Source organism: Cupressus sempervirens, chromosome 5 (assembly GCF_028749045.1).
Source record: "Cupressus sempervirens isolate cs-2001-9-10 chromosome 5, ASM2874904v1, whole genome shotgun sequence".
Classification (NCBI taxonomy): Eukaryota; Viridiplantae; Streptophyta; class Pinopsida; order Cupressales; family Cupressaceae; genus Cupressus; species Cupressus sempervirens.
This window is the reverse complement of record NC_143122.1, coordinates 983,599,899-983,619,678: the sequence shown is the minus strand read 5'-3', so window position 1 is coordinate 983,619,678 and position 19,780 is coordinate 983,599,899. Positions and strand designations below refer to the sequence as shown.

General features: G+C 32.7%; 1 protein-coding gene across 2 annotated transcripts in view; it reads left to right on the top strand.

Moving 5' to 3' along the window:
* The first annotated feature begins 5,347 nt into the window (after window positions 1-5,347).
* LOC149559224 (uncharacterized protein At2g39910-like) overlaps window positions 5,348-19,780 on the top strand; it is a 133,331-nt gene continuing 118,898 nt past the window's right edge. Inside the window, exons 1-2 of one of the 2 annotated variants that reach the window (XM_089833149.1) lie at window positions 5,348-5,880; window positions 7,865-8,396. In XM_089833149.1, coding sequence (XP_089689275.1) covers window positions 5,789-5,880; window positions 7,865-8,396 — 624 coding nt within the window. In that variant the 5' untranslated portion in view covers window positions 5,348-5,788. The remainder of the gene's footprint in view (window positions 5,881-7,864; window positions 8,397-19,780) is intronic. The other variant, XM_089833150.1, reaches the window with a different exon arrangement.

The following is a 19,780-nucleotide window of genomic DNA, read 5'->3' as shown; positions in this document are numbered from 1 at the left end:
CCTTTTAGAAGGTGCACTTTTCACAAGGTGCACCAAATAAAGAGGTGCGCCGACAGTTAACTGTCAGTTATTACTTTTGAGCATTCCATGCATCAGAAATACGTTTTGACAACAATTCAACTCCCACAAACATCTACAGAAGGCCAAGCTTTCATTTTTTTTAGAAGTCTCAGTGACTCTAATACCATCTTATGGCTTCTCTCCTCTTATCTTCTTCTTCTTTTATTGTTTTATGTCACGTAAAGATTTATGCACCCATTAATTGATATAAACAAAGGTGGAAACCTACTTAGCACCATTTTGAGAGTTAGTTCACATATGTAATTAGTTTGTATGTAATTAGTTTTTTAGCATGAGTTTGCATTATAATAGCTTTCACTCCTAACACAAAAGGATGAGAGGACTTCTTTTAATGAATGTATTCTAGGCTGATATTTTGATGCAATAATGAATGCTATTGGTGCTCTCATTCTGAGTGTAGTAAATATTTCTAGAGTGTGTTATTTTTTGTGAATTCATGTTCATGAATGATAATGGAGCTAATGGTTTTCTTGCATTGTTATAATTGTGCGATCTTTTAGTTCTAGTGTTTGCCTTATGTTAATAACTTTTGTCATTGTGATGAATTGGAGAAAGGGTCATTATTGTTCTTTCATAACATTTTGTGTCATGTGAACACACTTTCTATGGCGACATGATTGATGAATTGTGAAACATCTTTCAATTTTCATTAAAGTTCCCATCGACGATTGCATTAGTGGAGTTGAGGAAGTGCTTTAAATATTTCTACGGTTTATTTATTTATTTACAAATTTTATACTCTATACAAATTACATGATTGGCTAAATTATTTTAGTGTTATAGGAGTGCTTTTTTCAAAGGGTTTTCCATATTTCAATTTGTTTGGCTAGATTTGTGCGAAGTTATTTTTTCATTTGTAGGTTATATTAGTTAAACACATTTCATAATATGATTATTTTAAAATAATTATGTTGTTATTTATTTTATAAACACATTGCATCATGAATGGTTGAAAAAGTAAATATTAAGGTGAAATCATTTATGAAACTACACTCCACATCAATATATTGGTTTCAACCAAAAAAAACATATCAAATTTTAAAAACAATAATATGTTTTTGTAACATTAACAGGATTTTTTTTTTGTTAAATTATATTTTCAATAAAATTATTTTTATGGTTCCCATAAATTGAAAAGTGAGATATATTATATGTTTTACATAATATCTAATTATATTGTGCATATTTATAACAAATTTTTAATTTTTTAGGCTCTTTTACTTATATAGTTATTATTATACTGACAATTTATCAATTATAACTTTCCATAATAATATTACTTCAACACATTTCATAATATCATTATTTTAAAATAATTATGTTTTTATTTATTTTATAAACAAATTAATCATATTAATCATAGGAATGATTGAAAATTAAATATTAAGGTGAAATCAATTATAAAAATGCACTCCACATCAATATATTGGTTTCTACAAAAAGGTATATCAAAATTTAAAAACAATAATATGTTTTTGTAACATTAACATATAATTTTTTTTTGTTAAATTAGATTTTCAATTGATTTATTTTTATGATCCCATACAATTGTTTTACATAATATCTATTTATATTTGCGTACTTATAACAAATTTTATTTTTTAGGCATTTTTATTTATATATTTATTATTATACTGAGAATTTATTAATTATAACTTAATCATATGAATGGTTGAAAAAGTAAACATTAAAATGAAATCAATTTCAACCAAATAACATATAAAATTTTAAAAATAATAATAAGTTTTTGTAACATTAACACAAATATATATATATATATATATATATATATATATATATATATATATATATATATATATATATATATATATATATATATATATATATATATATTGGTTAAATTAGCTTTTCAATTAATTTATTTTTATGATCCCATACAATTGTTTTACGTAATATCTAGTTATATTGTGCATACTTATAACAAATTTTAAATTTTTAGGCTTATATATATATATATATATATATATATATATATATATATATATATATATATATATATATATATATATATATATAATGACAATTTATTAATTATAACTTTCCACGATAATTTTCCAACTACCCATTTAACTTATGAATGATGTGTATCTTTTAGATGCCCAAAAAATATAATTATTATTAATATAACATATGAACCATATTATATTATATATTTTTTATATGGTAAACGATCAAATCCTAGATTAATTAAAATATAATTATTATTAATATAACATATGAACCATATTATATTAATTTTTTTGATCGGTAAATAGCCGAAGCCTAGATTAATTATTGTAATTAATTATGTTTATGTGTTAAGTGAATTCAAATCCAAGAGCTCCCACTTGAGAGGCTCACAAGTTACCATTGTGTTGTAGGCTCTTGCCTCATATTATATTAAATTTATTAAAAATATTAATAAATTTATTTATATTAATTAGGTCAATACAAATATTAAGACATATAGAAACCACTATGTGACACTTGTTAATTTATAAATTTATTTTAATTATTATTATTTTTTGATAGGTAAACAGCCGAAGCCTTGGATTATTTATTATTATTATTAAGACTAATCATTATTATGTGTTAATCGTGAGTAGATTCGAACCCAAGACCTCTCCAATGAGAGGCTCGCAATTTACCGATGCATTATATGCTCTTGCCTTTTATTATAATAATATTATTAAATCATTTAATTTTTTATTAAATTTTATTTATAAAAAATAATTAAATTGAAATTTTTTACTAAAGTTTTGTTTTTACTTCAAGAAATCTCAAGATTTCATTAGAATATTTCTCAAAGTGAGCTGAAAGTTGAATGAGAATTGAAAAAACTATTTTTTTTTTATGTAAGAGTAGTAGATTGGAAAAAGCTCAAAGAAATATGTAGAGAGCATACTTGAATCTTCGTTAGGATGGGTGCCATTCAAAAAGAATGATACTGAGACATTTTTAGAATGAAGACATCTATGCCTACGATGACATCATCTTGAAAATCCAAAATAGTCATAGTTTATTTCATTTGAAGAGGACAAAATCAGTCAATTGAGATAATATCACACATAAAAGAAGATAAAGATAAGGTTGTAATCAGATGTCGTAGAAGTTATTAGAACATTCATTGATAAATTAAATCTTACAAATTATTAAAACATTCATTCATTGATAAATTAAATATTATAAATTATTAAAACATACATTATATTCATTGATAGATAGATTGATAGATAAAATTTTAACGTCCGTGAGGCTAAAAATAGCCTATGGGACAACAAGATAACTTAAGCAGACTTAAGTAGATCCGTTTGTTTCTTGTGTAGGATGATGATGAGCCCACCCAATTGCTCAATATACTCTTCGTTAAATAGGTTATGCCAAGAACTGTCACATATAGTATCCGCAAATTTATATCTATTGTCCTTGTAGGCCTCACATTCTAAAATAAAGTGCTGTTCAGTTTCCACTTTCCTAAAATTGTAGAATCTGCAAATTCTCTCTTCTCAAGCCTCTTTTGGCCTCTTCCAACGCCCGGTCTCACAACAAAGTTGGTGAGAGTTGGTTCTCAGCTGAGTAATAAGAATTTTAGCCCTCTAAGAACTGTTGGCTCCTATGTATGCTTTTTGGAGCTGATCACCAATGGGATTGAACTCATTTACATAATATATTTTCTTCCTCCCGATCTCACTTCCCCAATTTCTCTTGTAGAATTTCTCCATAACAAAGACCTTTATTTCTTTATTATTTGTGGGGCACATATTGAATTGAATATTCCATTTACTCATCCATTTGATGTTTTGTTGCATCCATGTCCTTTTTTGCTTACATAGTGTATCACTAAAGACAACTTTAGGCCATCTATCCTCTTCCATTTTTTTGATTCTTTTTAGATAGCTTAAAAGGCGAACCATAGCAAGTGCCTCCATATGAGCAGCCCCCATTTCACTTAGCATGATGTCATATGGAATAATGTTTTTGATTTTAAACTTGCTTGCCATCAAACGCTTTTGGATTCCTTTGATTTGTTTCTATTGTGCTATAGTAGTGTTGTTGGCCCATAATTCACACTTGTAAAGAACAATTGACAACATAAGAAGACCGAACAAAGTTTGGATAGTTTTCCAATCCCACAACTCCGCTTCACAGCACCTGTTCTGAAGAGCATAAAAAGCCTTCCACCCACCTAATGTCCTTGTATTCCTGCAACTAGACCAACTTAGTTTTTTGTTGAAATCGATGCCAAGGTATTTATACTCCGCAACTTCTTCAAGAACACTTCCGTTATAATAAAACTCATGTTGATGTTGTTTTTTATTATTAGAAAAAATCACAACCTTAGTCTTGCTGATATTGACCTGCATCCCAACCATTTTGTAAAAGCTCTCAAGAGAAGATAGATGATCTTGCAAACTAGAGGTAGATTTTGCAATCAAAATGAGATCGTCCGCATATAGGAACAACTTTATAACAAATTCACTTAGCTGAATGCTTTCACCCTTTTGCATGTTTAACCACTCTTCTAGTTTGTCAATTTATAAACCAAACAAAGTAGGAGATAAAGGGCAATCTTGTTTGACTCCGATATCGCTCCTAAAACATTTTGAAATGCCATCTAAAGTTCTGATTTTGACTTTCACCTCTTCGTACATCCTATGAACAACAACTCTGAGATGCATAGGAATCCCCAATTCTTCCATCTTGAGCCAAAGCTTATCCCTAGGGACAGTGTCAAAAGCTTTTTTAAAGTCAACAAAGCAACAAAAAAACCTCTTCTTTTTTCTCCCACTCTTTTTCAATAACGTGTCTCAGAGTGACACAGTGATCCACTGTTGAGTGCTTTGGCCTAAAACCAACTTACTCTTTAGCATGTTTATGATTTTCTTCTACCCATTCGCTGATCCTAGTTCCTATTATTTTGCCAAAAAGTTTAGCAAAGAGGGGATTGATCATTATAGTCCTGTAGTTGGAGGGGTTGTTTACATCACCACTCTTAAAAAGTGGTATTGCAAGGCTGATTGTCCAATTTTTCAGAAACCCTTCTTGGCAGATTTTGTTGAAAATTTCAGTGATGTGCAGTGAAAGAGTTTTCATACCCCACTTCAGATATTTTACTTGAAGCTCAACAAAGTCTTTCGCTTTATGTCCACTCAACTTCTTAATCCCTATCTTTATCTCTTACATAGTGAAAAGATTTATAATATTGATGACCAAAGATGGCTGTCCCACTCCAGTTCATAAAGTTTCTTAGCATATTCAAAACATTGGGTAGCATAACATTATTTTTAGTTTGCTTTTTCCTTGATAAATAAAATGTTTTAGAGTACCCTGTTAAGCCTTCACCCTGCATTTCGGCGCGGTAAAATACACGGCCCGCATTTGGAAAAATTGGAACGGTAGAAGCCAAATTCAGAATTTCTCTGCTCCTATGGCTGTAAAACCAACGGCTACAAACACGTAAGGCTTATTCCTCTTTCTAGTTGTGCTTTGCCCAAGCTCGAGATTGTGCAAAAATCAACATTATGATGCACTGAAGGGCTGTGGAACAGCCAAACTCTTGCTGGACCGACAGGGGCAAACTAGGGCATCGGTTTTGACGAGTAAACTATTGGATTTAACTATGATATCAGTTAGCCCCGAGTGATTTGCGACCGTTTCACAGCTACAGACAATTCAACATCTGAAATATACAGAGGGACGGTGAATTATGGAGAAAGCAATCTATGCAGCCGAGCAAATGGGTAGCGAAGACGACAAAGGAATAGATAACCGTACAAATCTCCGACAAAAACTTATACGGTAAGTAAACTCGTCAATCAGGAGGCTCTGCAAATCAATATAATATTTCATATTTCTAGATACGTTATGATTTAGTTTTATGACTATTGAAGAATGTGTGTAGTTAGTTTGTTTTCACTGATTATATTAAGAAATTTGATTTTGTTTACTCTCAGTATCTGGATTTCATTTGTTAAATTATTATTGGGTTTTCTTGTTCCTCCCCTAGCTTCATTTTTTTTATAATTGCAGCATGTTTTAATAGTGGGGCTAAAATGCAACCCACTAGTTTGTTATGCTGAATTTTTATAACATAAAGGTATATATGGGATGTGGCGTAGGTGGATTGGCAAGTTCGAATTTACTTTTAGCTTGGTCTCGAGGTTAAAATCGAGGGTCACCACAAGTTGGCAAAAGTCATGAATCTTAGAAAGGGCATTATTGGCAAAGAGCAATATTATTGTCAAGAAACGGTGCAGTAGGTAACCATCATCCGCTTAAATATATTGGCCAATAAAATGCTCAAGTTAATCAGTCTAGATATTGAAGAGGGTTGAAGAAAGAGATCAGCTCTGCTAGGAACCAAAGAAAATCACACTCTTCATAGAGAGACAATGATAGGATTCAAAAACTAATTCAGGAGGGGTTTATTATTCACAGGCTTTGAAAAATAAAGGCAATTGGACAAGTTGCCTGCTTGTTCAACTTAAAACTAGATTGAGGGTACATAGAGCCTCTCTTCAGTAGATTATTATTAATCGTCAACAATGTATTATTGCCCTTAATGATGAAAATTTTGAAAACGTAACTGCATGAGTTGCTCATTTATTTAACTCAAAGATCTAGATGAAGGGTACATAGTGCCTTTCTTCAGTAGATTATTATTATTAGTCAACTATTTGTTATGGTCATTATGGATCAAAAGCTACATGGAAGAGCTTGCTCCTGGAGACACGTTATCACCAGAGATTATAGATTCCATTTAATATTAATTATTGTTGAAATTTGTAAAAGTCACATTAGTTCTTTATAGAAGAAGGATCTACACAACATGAAAATGATCCCAATGCTTGATTCTCTCAACCATCTCTACTGCCTATCCTAGTTGGATGATAATAGAAGTTAGGTAAGATCACAAATGTTTTCTGAGCTATATTTTTCCACTTTTCCTCTCTTGTGCGAGCATATTTTTTATTTCACATTTCTGTATGTATTACTGTGCATTATAAGTTTCAGAGAAGTATGGCAGAGGGAGAGGTCTCGGGGAGAACCAATGGATCCATGGGTGGCGATCTATTTACCAATATTACTGTATGCAGATCAGGAGTGTAGAGCAGTATTACATAGGCAGTTTAATTTCTTTATTTTTTTCCCTATTTTTGTTCGAATTGTCAATCAGTTGCAACTCCACACATAAGAAAGCTCCCTAGATGATGGAGCAAATGGGAGGAAAACAGGGAAGAGATTAACTTGTACTTCTACAGACAATTCAGGTTTATCCTGATAGACATTGAAGAAATCTTAAAAGACACAAGAGGTGCCAACTCTTTCAGTGGTATAAAGCTGCACTTTTTAAACATTTGACCTGTAGCTGCCAATTCCAGATTGCCTTGTGAAGAATAGATGAACAGCATTTTTGGACTTACTGGTGTTCCCCCAAAAATTGGAGATACAAACATGCCTATTGGTATATTTAGTTTGAGTGCTATAGAATTATAAGTATAAAATATTGATTTCTATTGTCTAAATAAAGTACTCTATAAATTATTTCTGAAAATTAGTAATGGCCAGAAGCTAGCAGCAACTGTTTCTTAGAAAATCAGTTTTTGTTCTATTGTGTAGCAAATGATGAGAACATAATTACTGTCACACACTAGGTTGAAATTTAAAGTCCTATGTTATTGTCATTCTAGATTGAAGATTTTGGTTGGCAGTATAGTAAATTTTTTTCACAAGCTGCTGCTCGTCTTCTCTGGCTCCCAACTCACAAATCTTTATGCATCAGGTTATCCAGTCAATTAAGGGAGATGTTGAGAATAACTCAAGTTGATGAAAAAAGTGTGGAAATAAAGTCCGCTCTCAATCTTCTTTTACCAGCAAAGGATGGGAAGTGGTTTGAGGACAGTCTAGAATTACAAGACATTACAGACTTCTTCTTATGCTGTGCGGCACTTGCATCTGCTGATGGTGATGCTGGGATTATGATGTCATGGATACCAAACGATTTGTCTGATTTTGCAGCAAGGGCAATCATGGATTTATCAAAAACTGTTTATTTTGATCAGGAGCAAAATCTAATTAAAGTTTCTACCAGTTACCAGATCTCGTATTGTGATAAGGGTTTGGATTTGACCAAAATAAGTTACGATAAGAGATTAATCCTAGAATTAATGCCCATAACAATGCCCTTGTTGAAAGATGCAATTAAAAGTACGTGCAGTAACTATAAAGATGATGGTGTGGATGAATTCCTTCCCAGTGCATCAAAATCTTCTGCAATCATAGCATCACACCAGATGCGTTGGTGCTTGAAGCAGGTAAAAATTTTCTGTCACTGATATAAATAGTTATTCTTCAAACTTTATTTCTGCACGTTGTAATGAATTATTCATATCTATGCAAGATCCTAAAGGTATGCCAAATATATTTTAATTGTAAATATTTATTTAAATCAGAAAATATTCAAGATAAGAATACAACGGGCATTTGTTTTCGACAGTTTTATTTGAATAGTACCCATGTGAAGTACCTTTCTAAATATTCTTAAGTTATCAACCTCCTTAAGAAAATCTTTAAACATTCCAAACTCCTTGTTTTTGGTTAAAGTTGGATGTAGTAGTTATCACTATTCCCAAATAATTCAGTGCAAACATGCTATTTGAATAGTACCCATGTGAAGTACCTTTCTAAATATTCTTAAGTTATCAACCTCCTTAAGAAAACCTTTAAACATTCCAAACTCCTTGTTTTTGGTTAAAGTTGGATGTAGTAGTTATCACTCTTCCCAAATAATTCAATACAAACATGCTATATGAATTGTGATTACATAATTCCTTTATTAAGCATGAATCTGGATATTTTAATGTTTTTTAAATGTTAGATTAAGATCAATATTGTTGCAGTTTTTCAGATTACTTTAAGGATTGTTCAGTGCCTGTTGACTTCTTGTCAAGTAGCTTATAGAAAAGTGCAACATGTTCTACAAATTAAAATTATATTAGGCCTCAGGCTTAGATAGAAGATGTCAAAGGCATTTGGATCTCAGATGTGTAAATGTAATGACATCCAGCAGAGTACAGATTCTTCTAGATCATTTTGATCATGATGTGGTGCTCACTTTTTCTTTTTGTTTGTCCAATTCTGGCATTGTTTATTGAGAACCAAAAAAGAAGGAGAGTTTGGAATTCTCATTCTTCAGGGCAGTCACTAATATCTCTCTATTATTATTTTGTCCTTATTCTACATCTGTTGGTAGATGTGAGTTGTTTTGACTACACTTCAGAATCCCTTACTTTTTGAAGATTGAAACAATTCTTTGTGGTCAGTGCTAATTTGGATCATTCCTCATATTATTTTTGCCTTTTATTTTTGGAGTATTAATGGGTCCCAGCCCAGTGCATGAACAAGAGCAACATAATTATAAACCAAACCAAAATGGCCTGTGTTGAGAGCTCCACACAGAATGGAGCAGGCCTAAAGCAGAAGCAGAAACACTAGCCAGACAAGCATACAAAAAGAAAGTAGGAAAACACAAATAATTTAATGGGAGCTAAGGTGCTTTTAATGCCCAATGTCTTACTCAGCCACCTCCTTGGACATCCTGTTATATGATTTCGCTGCCCAACCTCTGGCAGCCACAACAATGGTCCCAGCCCAATGAATGAACAAGAGAAACATAACTGCAAAGCATACCAAAATGGCTGTGTTGACAATCCAGGCAGGGGTGCAGCAGGCTTATAGCAGAAGCACAAAACACTAACAGAAAAAGCACATCTTGGGAGTTCATGGGAATTGCTTTCCAATGCCCAACACCTTACTGAGCCACCTTCTTGGACATTCTATTACATGGTTTAGCTACCCAACCTCCAGCAGCTACATCCATGGTGATTCAGAGCCCTTTGTTACACCTTTAGGGTCCGTTTGGTTCATGGAATTGTAGAAATCAAGATTTCTACAATTCTCGATTTAGCCAAATCAAAGTTTTGCAAATCTTCATTCCTATTTTTGAGACTTTACTTGAACCGTTTGTTTCACTCTGAAGATGAGTGTGCACATTTTTATGCGTAAGCTTGGAGTTGAAGGAAAACTCCAAAAAGTAGTCCAATCTATTGTTTTTACACTCCTCAAAAAACATAACTAGGTTTTGATTTTCAATTCCTACTTGCTAGTAGGAAGTTGGAAAATCTAGTTTTGAGGCTAAATTAGAAGTCGCAAATTCCAATTCCAATTTGCCAATTTTGAAACAAACACAAAAAAATTCAAATCCGGGTTATGAAAAAGCCAATTCCTGTCATCTTCCATGAAACAAACGGACCCTTAAGGAACACTAATTCAACTCAAGGGATTCACAAAAGTTTGGTACTCCATCAAGGAATTAGGATCAACTCAAAGACTTCAACAAAGAACCATGACATTTTACACCAATGTGATTTAGAGCATCATAGAAACAAATCAATAAATGGGATACATGCTGGTCCCTTCAACATCCACTAAATAATTCCATTAATTAGAGGCATCTCATGAGGTAAAACAAAATATATTTCAACTCAAGTTAATCAATACTTCACCATTCACATGGTCTGACTTCTATTCGAGAGTCTATTATTCATAATTTTCGTTTTTGATATTTTCTTGCAAAACTCTTTGGAGGAGTTGTTCTAAATTAGTCCTTTTAAAACATATCCAAATCTGAGCCCAATCCAATAAACCTATTACAAGTTATGGTCTCTTTACCGAAACACATTTTCACTATCATAAACCAGAAACAAAACTTGTAACCCTGCTTAGGGCATCCAATATCTTTCTTAAGACAAATCCAAATGATTCCAAACCAATTTCATAGTAACCATCTATGAATATAGTTTCTGCAAATGTAAGGCATTTTTTTTTTTCAATGTATAAATCATTATGTGAGCATAAATAATTTCCTGCAACTCTATTGAAGGTATTTAAAAAGCAGTTTTCACTAAGAGATGTATAACTTTCACAAATTAGAATGAAAATGACTCAAACCAAAAAGATATGGAAGTGGATTCACATATCTTTCCAATGAATCTATTTAGAGGTCCTGATGATTCCAAATGAGTCCGTACCAAACCCTGAAATATGACTATTGCCAAGGATTCTCAAATCTGCAAACAATCACTTTCACCAAAATGCTCATAATTTCTTCAAAACTTCATGGAATTAATCCAAACAAAAAAAAAGAAGGAATATCATTCATCCTGCTATCCAAATATACAGATAATACATGATTTCTAGACCTTACATGGCCATACAAGGCTTGGAAACAATACAAAAACCGAAATACCTATCAAAACAGCAAGTCTCGAATACACCAATCAAAATAACTATATTAGAATTGCTCCAAAATGTTTCCTTCTTCTCATATTGATTTGAAACGACCATTACAATGATTTTATAGAATTTTGGTAGTTTAAAACTTCCCAACCAACTTTTGAATCAACCTATTACATGCTTTTTAACCGTTTTTGCACTTTTTGCAAAGTTTAAAAGTTGCAACTTTTTTGAACATTTTGATCTTACAATTTTGTGCTAACCTTACAAACATGTGATAATGGACTATTGACCACCATTTACAATATTTTTACCCTTCGTTCAGTTTACAAACACATTTTGACCTTATTGACCATATTAAGACATCTTTGAACAATTTTGATAACTTATTACAAATGGCTTGTCTAGTGATTCCAAATGAGCCCGTACCAAACCCTGAAATATGACTATTGCCAAGGATTCTCAAATCTGCAGACAACCACTTTTACCAAAATGCTCATAATTTCTTCAAAACTTAATGGAATTAATCCAAACAAAAAAAAGAAGGAATATTATTCATCCTGCTGTCCAAATATACAGATTATATATGATTTCTAGACCTTACATGGCCATACAAGGCTTGGAAACAATACAAAAACTGAAACACCTATCAAAACAACAAGTCTTGAATACACCAATCAAAATAACTATATTAGAATTGCTCCAAAATGTTTCCTTCTTCTCATATTGATTTGGAACGACCATTACAATGATTTTATAGAATTTTGGTAGTTTACAGCTTCCCAACCAACTTTTGAACCAACCTATTACATGCTTTTAACCCTTTTTGCACTTTTTGCAAAGTTTTAAGGTTTTTAAGCAACTTTTTCATTTTGAACATTTTGATCTTACACTTTTGTGCTGATCTTACAAACATGTCATAATGGACTATTGACCACCATTTACAATATTTTTACCCTTCCTTCAGTTTACAAACACATTTTGACCTTATTGACCACATTAAGACATCCTTGAACAATTTTGATAACTTATTACAAATGACTTGTCTCTCCTTCACACCTTGACAAAATAGACTCAAATACATTACAAATGACTCAAATGAATTTAAATATCTCATATAAGATCTCTTTGGTAGTTTTGAGAGGATCGCTGGAAATGTAATAGTACTGCCATAATCTCTGGTATGTATTTTTTAAATGGCAGCGATCTCTTATATATATAAGAAAATGAATAAAGAATAGACATGTCCCTCCATGGGACATGTCTATTCATTAACATAATTACAATCTTATATATATATATATATATATATCCGAGTGAAGCTACAAAATATTAACACTCCCTCTTAGCTAGGGAGGATAAACACGAGACATGTATTACACCATTGGTAATATTATGACAAAAAATATATCTTTGATCAGATGATATCTATCATTTTGATATCATAGTTGATATTACAAGTATTGGCCTCCCAGAATATCAAAGATATTCACCAAGTACTTAAAAGGTTTTGATATCACATTTGATTTCAAGAGTATTGTCCTCCTAGAATATCGACATCCGATATTCACCAAGTACTCAAATAAGGTGTGATATCACATTTGACATCATGAGTATTGGCCTTGTAGAATATCAAAGATATTCACCAAGTACTCAAAAGATTTTGATATCCCATTTGATATCAAGAGTATTGGCCTCTCAAAATATCAAAGATATTCACCAAATACTCCGAGTAATGGTCTCCCAGAATGTTGAGATGCAAGACATTCATCATTTACTCAATTTATTTGATCTCATAATACAAGCTATTGTAAGATCATCACCTTACAATAACTTCTGCAAATACAAGTGACATCATTTGGAAGTCGTCACTTCCTCATGACATACACAGGGGGTAGGCCCATTAAAATCACAGTCACAAGGTATATTCATGAATCATAGTCCTCATGACTGCTATAACTTATTGATCATAGAGACTCCATCACAACATGGTTTACTCCCTCTGAATCAATATGATCGAGATCACCAAAGGTTGACTAAATCATATTTTCAATTTGCTCCCTCTCTTTCAAGCTTGGCTAAAATGTGAGTCTCCCTCTTTTTCCTGCAAGAACATTTTGAGAGAAAAAGATCAAAGCAAATAACTCTTATAGTATGCATAAAAATAAAAATAAGAAAGAGACCTATATAATATTCAATATAAGATCTTTTCAACAAAATGTAGATAATCAGAAACTAATGTCATTCCCTCTTACTTTAAGAATGATCCACATTATTCTAATATAATAAATATCTAATTAAATATATACATTAAACATATATTGCATACTATAATCAAATTTTCAACATATTATTTTCGAAGATGATCAATATCTCAATATATATATATATATATCATCTTTCCAAAATTATGTATAAATCTTAATGAACATAAATTCATACAAAAATGAAATAAATTCATAAAATTACCTCTTATATCCTTCCATGTGAATTTAACCTCTCTTCCTTCCAAAAAGTTAATTGTGTATATTTTCTACTTGATGGATGTCTTTTATTATAAGTCTTCTACAACTTTGGTTATATGACAGACCTTATTTCAATAATCACCTTTAGTTCCCAGCTATGAATTCTCAGTGTTGCTTGGTTTTAGAAATCATTAATGGACGTGTATAAAATGTTCATGTCCCTTTCAAGTTTGACATACTGATGTCGCTTGAGTAATTTCCCTTAATTCGCTGGATCTCACAAAGTCGCACCATAGAATAACTGTCAATCAATTCTTCATAACAGATATCTATACATAGTTAATTTGGTAACTCGTCATTTTCTGGGAACACCAAGATAATAAATAGATTGTATTCCCTTGGTTGCTGACTGGAATTATATTAGTGGATGAATTAATTATTTAGTTGTTGACTACTTGTTTCTTCATGAATTCTATGGTCACCACTAAGTATACACGGTATATGTAGTTCTGATTGGACTGTTTCCTTTTTGTTCCTTGACACCATCCGATGCATCTTCTTTCCTTGGGAATTTGAGGAGGAAACCTCTGCCACATGATCATAGTGTCCCCCACATGCCACAGCTTATAAGCAATGAAATTCAAGATTAATCTCACGTCGTCAATTGTGAGCATCTCGAGGACTTTTGTTCTTCAATTTTTTTTGTAAAACTGAGAACTGCATTCCTACCTTTCTATCTAGCATTCTTCTCTTGCGATGGGCAACAGTGCTGCTCTGCGTTTTGTTCCTCAGGCAACGAGATTGCAGTGGATCTTGGGTTTCTTGAAGAAATGGTACGAAATCTCACTGTTCTTGACCAATGTCTAATCTTCATCATTGAATGATGCCTTCAAGCCATTGCCGGTGAAAATGAAAGAGTAAGAACGACTTGTGTTTCTCTGGTGTTTGAAATTTCTATTGTTGATAAATTCAAACGGAACATAGACATAAACTTCAGAAAAATTTGCAGGCTCAAGAGAATACATCAACACGGCAAGCTGGTAGTTCCTCTACATTCGATTCTTGCTTAAACTTCTGACTCACAATCTACGCTTACCAATTTAGGAACTTTCGAATACATGCTCAGAGAATAGTCACCTCACATTATGGTAGAGAACCCTTTTAGATTTCGATCATCTGCAGATTATGTGTGTATATATTCTTCATTTATTGAATTATTTTGGCATTGTAGATTAATAGTTTAATGACAAATAGGCCCGGAGTCGCCTGCTCTGATACCATGTTAGTTTTGAGAACATCGCTGCAAATGTAATAGTACTGCCATAATGTCTGGTATGTATTTTCCAAATAGCAGCGATCACTTAGATATATAAGAAAGTGAATAAAGAATAGATGTTTGTTCATTAACATAATTATAATCTTATATATATATATATCTGAGTGAAGCTACAAAACATCAACACTCTTATCCTCCTTGTGTTCTTGTTCTTAAGGTGGCCCTGCACCACGGGGCCACATCACAAGGAATGAACAAGAGAAAATACCCACAAACCATATTATAATGATTGTGTTGACAAGTTAAACAGGAGTGCAGCAGGCCTAAAATAGAAGCAAAAAACATTATCAAACAAAGCATATAGAAAGGGAAAAAGTGAAAAACAAAAGATGTCAAATTGCTATCATCCAAGCTCAGATTGAAGTAGGTGCTCAATACATCCAAAGGACCTTGATTGTCGGAGATCAGGAGATGCTTAATTACAGTGCAAAAATCCTGAGAGAAGGCAGTTAAAGTAACCAAATCCTGGGAAAGCTGCTCAATCTCTATCTCCATAGCATTCTGTTCCTGCCCACTAAATCTACAGAGACAGTTGCATCATCCACTCCTTCCTTTAAATCCTCTTAATCACCCACTCCTTCCTTTAAATCCTCTTACTTCTTCCACATTGTCTGGAGTTGAGAGAAGCATTTCTAACTAGTTTCAAACCTCCGTAGAACTGATGCCACAACTCAAATTCTCATAGGAATCAGCAAGAATCATTCCTTGAGACCTTGGTAGCCATTAATCTTTTCTTACCTATAATCCTCTTTACCAAATTGAGAAGAACCTTATTAGGGCAATGAAGAGTTGTATGGAGCCTATAGTTTGATATTTGGCCCTTCCTCAATGGCTTCTATCCTCTTTCTGCTTGCCAATGAGCCGTGGAGCCAATGCCAAAAAGAGCCTGAACTCTAATTGTTTAAGAGCACCTGCAACCCAAACAAACAACTAGCAAATCCATATTAGACTATGGAAGGATCAAGACAATGAGCCTCATTGTGTATATAATTTGGTAGATGTAATGACAAGAATAAACATGAAACATGCCCTAAATACTAAAAACATCAATAAATCCAAACCATATAAGTCACTATGGTGACTTTTTAAAAAAAATCAGAAAAGCTCTCTTTTTGATCTGTAAAGCGCAACCTAGGTTTTAGCGATTGTATTAATATTTGATAAAAAGATTACAGTAGAAATTGTGGCCATCCAAGCTAAGGTTCCTTGACGGCCACAACATGATTTTTAGGGTGCCAAAAATAATCTCTCAGTGACAGATATAGCCAGATTTTTCCCAATGCATTCACATTGCTAAAATGATTGTTAAAACCTCAAAGCCCCTGACGCATCTTCAAAAAACAGCATGGTATGAAGAAATGTCCTATTTGTTACCTTTGTAGAAGCCATGACAAAAAGATGCTTGAAAAACCAAAATCCGTCCATTTTTCATTTTGTAAAAGTCTTCTGAGAAGAACGATTTCGCAAAGTTCTCCATCCATGGTGATTCGTCCCCCATCTAAATCCCTAACACACAACACTGAAACTCTCACTAACTATTGTCGTAGTTGATGCCTTTCCAAGCCTTACTTATTCAAGGGTAGCAGGAAGGGCTGCCTTGCTACTTCCACCCCTGGCTTAAACATCTTAGGGATATTGTAAGAATTTTCCTAAGGCAAAGAATGAAAATATGCCAAGATCTAAAAGCTCAATTGATAGCACAAATGAGAGAGACAAGATGATATGATCAATGTGTTAAGAGTGGGATTGCCGTTGCACCAAAAGACTGATCTGTCAATTACTGATACAACCACTCAACTTATAGTACACATAAGGAGGTTAAGCCCTTGTCATGAATCCTGAGGGGAGCGCTGAACAAATTTCTAACAATCTCCCCCTCAATGTTACCCGAGGGTTTGAGGATTCGAACTTGTGACCAAACTCTGATACCACTTGTTAGATTGGGGTTGTTGCACCAAAAGACCGATTTGTCAATGCTTGATACAACCACTCAACTTATAGTACATAGGAGGTGGTTAAGGGATGTGCTTGGATATACAGGTGATGCATGATAACTAGGAGTAATGCAAGAGATAACTTATGAACTAACAAGGTTGAATCACATGTCCACCAGCGGTGGATCATCCTCCATTGTACAACAAAGTATGTGCAACATTTGCAACAATGAGAGGATGATAATGTGATAGGAGCACTAAAGATGGATCTCACACATAAAGTCATGAGATGACAACTAACTCCACCTCAATTGGCTTTCTCCTACACCATGTGCTAAAATGACATGCAAACTCCTATGTGCCTACATTAACAACTAATATGAAAATGCACTATCCTAAGTAAACTTAAGTGTAATTAGTGAATATTTAATTCAGCCAGCATATATCATTTGGCCATGAAATCCTTTAATGGTTGTTGTTGGATAATTAGTGTTTGTCAAGGGGTAGGTAGTTAGTGTTAGGATTTAACCACAGACAGAAATAACAATTACATGCAAATATAAACAATATCATAAAATAATAGATCACACAGAAAAGAACACAAGACACCAAGATTTAACGCTGTTCACCCAATCCCTGGGCTACGTCCACCAAACAACAAGTCCAATATTATTACAATCCAATGATTACAACCTGATTACAATCTGTAATCCCTTACAGCTCAACATTGCCGCAAGAACCAATTTTTGCATCATACCTTTTGAGACAATCCCTAACCCTAAGCAGTTTTATACAAGTATTTTTGCCACTTCAGGGTTAAAACTAGTTACAACATGTCCGCCATAAATTGGTGAATAAAAATAACAGCCAATTGGTGAATATTAGCCATTGGTGAATAGTAGCCCAATTTTTTTTTTAACAATACTTCCCTGATCAGTCACCACAAACTAAAAGTTAGGTGTAATGCCTCCTATCAGGACATCAATTTAATAATTCAAATTTCTCTATTCAGACTGTCTGTAAACTCGTTTGATATACATTTCTTTTGTAACTGAATGTTAATTTCTCAATGTTAACATTCTCTCTATATATAGTTTTTCATCCTTAGAGTCATGTCCTTACGTAAATAAATATTATATTATAGTAATAATTTTAATTATATTAATCATATATATTATATTAATAACATATATTTTATTGATAATACTAATATAAATTATATTTCTTATTAATATATATTATTATTAATATTATTTTTAATACTATTGCATAATATATATTAACATTATCAGATTTCCACAGTCCATTTAGAATGAGTGAATTTATTTCTGGATTTCATTGTGTAAGTTTTTTTAAACATCAACGTTTCGGATTACACTTTGTGATCCATCATCAAGATGAGAGAATGCAAGAATAGAATATATTAATAATAATAATATTTAATTCTCATGTTTTAATAAGATTATATTATGCAATATTATAGTATGATTCTAATAAATCATTTACCATATCACTATTTACATTATTACTATTTTATTGATTTATTATTTAACTATATGATTCTTATTTTGACGGGGATATCACGGTCCTCCCCTCTCAAATTTTGCTTGTCCTCAAGCAAAAATCATTTATACATGACTTTTTGTAGAACCATTATATGAAGCATATAATTGGATGCTAGAAGATGTAAGAAATTTAGGGAGTATACATCATAATGCATGAAAACACGAAGCATACACAAAGTTGACACATGAATGCATGAGAATACGAAAAAAACACATGAAAACACGTAAATGCATGAAAACACGATGTAGATGCATAGTACATGCATTCTTGATTAATGCCCTATAGTTTACTAGAGTCAAGAAGATGATTTACTTCTTTGATAGAATCTTGCAACCACAAGTGATAATTAGTACAGGTATATATATAAGTTTTAAAAGAAAAGTGTCATGATAAACCGATCCCATACAAAGTCTAAAAGTGGTGGATGCTTGTTTTGTTTTGCTCTTATTATCATTCTTAGTCGAAAAAAAATACATAGGATGTAAGCAAATTGTTTAGGCACCAAACTCAATGATCTTCCTCAAGGTTTTTGTGTGTCCAATCCTTTAATCCCATCTTGGAATGTCCTCAAGGAAATTTGATCCCAAAACTTGATCCCATCTTGGTCAATCCTCAAGGCATCTTATAGGGATGCTGATCCTTACCCATCTTGGAATAATTGATTGGTTGGACTAGCCTGAATACACCTTTGTTCTCTTTCCTAAGGCTACCTCTATGAATTAAAAAGTCATGTTATTCCAATTATAACTCTGGTTTAGAAGGAATGCTAAGATGCAATAGGTCGCGTTGACAACAAACTCAACGGTCTTCCTCAAGGTTTTTGTGGATCCAAGTCCTTAATCCCATCTTGGAATAACCTCAAGGCAACTTGATCCCATCTTGGTCAATCTTCAAAGCATCTTATAGGGATGCCGATCCTTACCCATCTCAGAATAACCTGTTGGATGGATTTAAGCAGACCTTTCTCCTAACGTATCCCTACCTATTCCTTCTTGCTTAGACTTATAATGGGCTGGGCATGGATACTATTTAAGTGAATTGATTCTAATTATTATGATAGATAATATACCACGTTCAAGGATGCACATCCTAATAAAATCTTT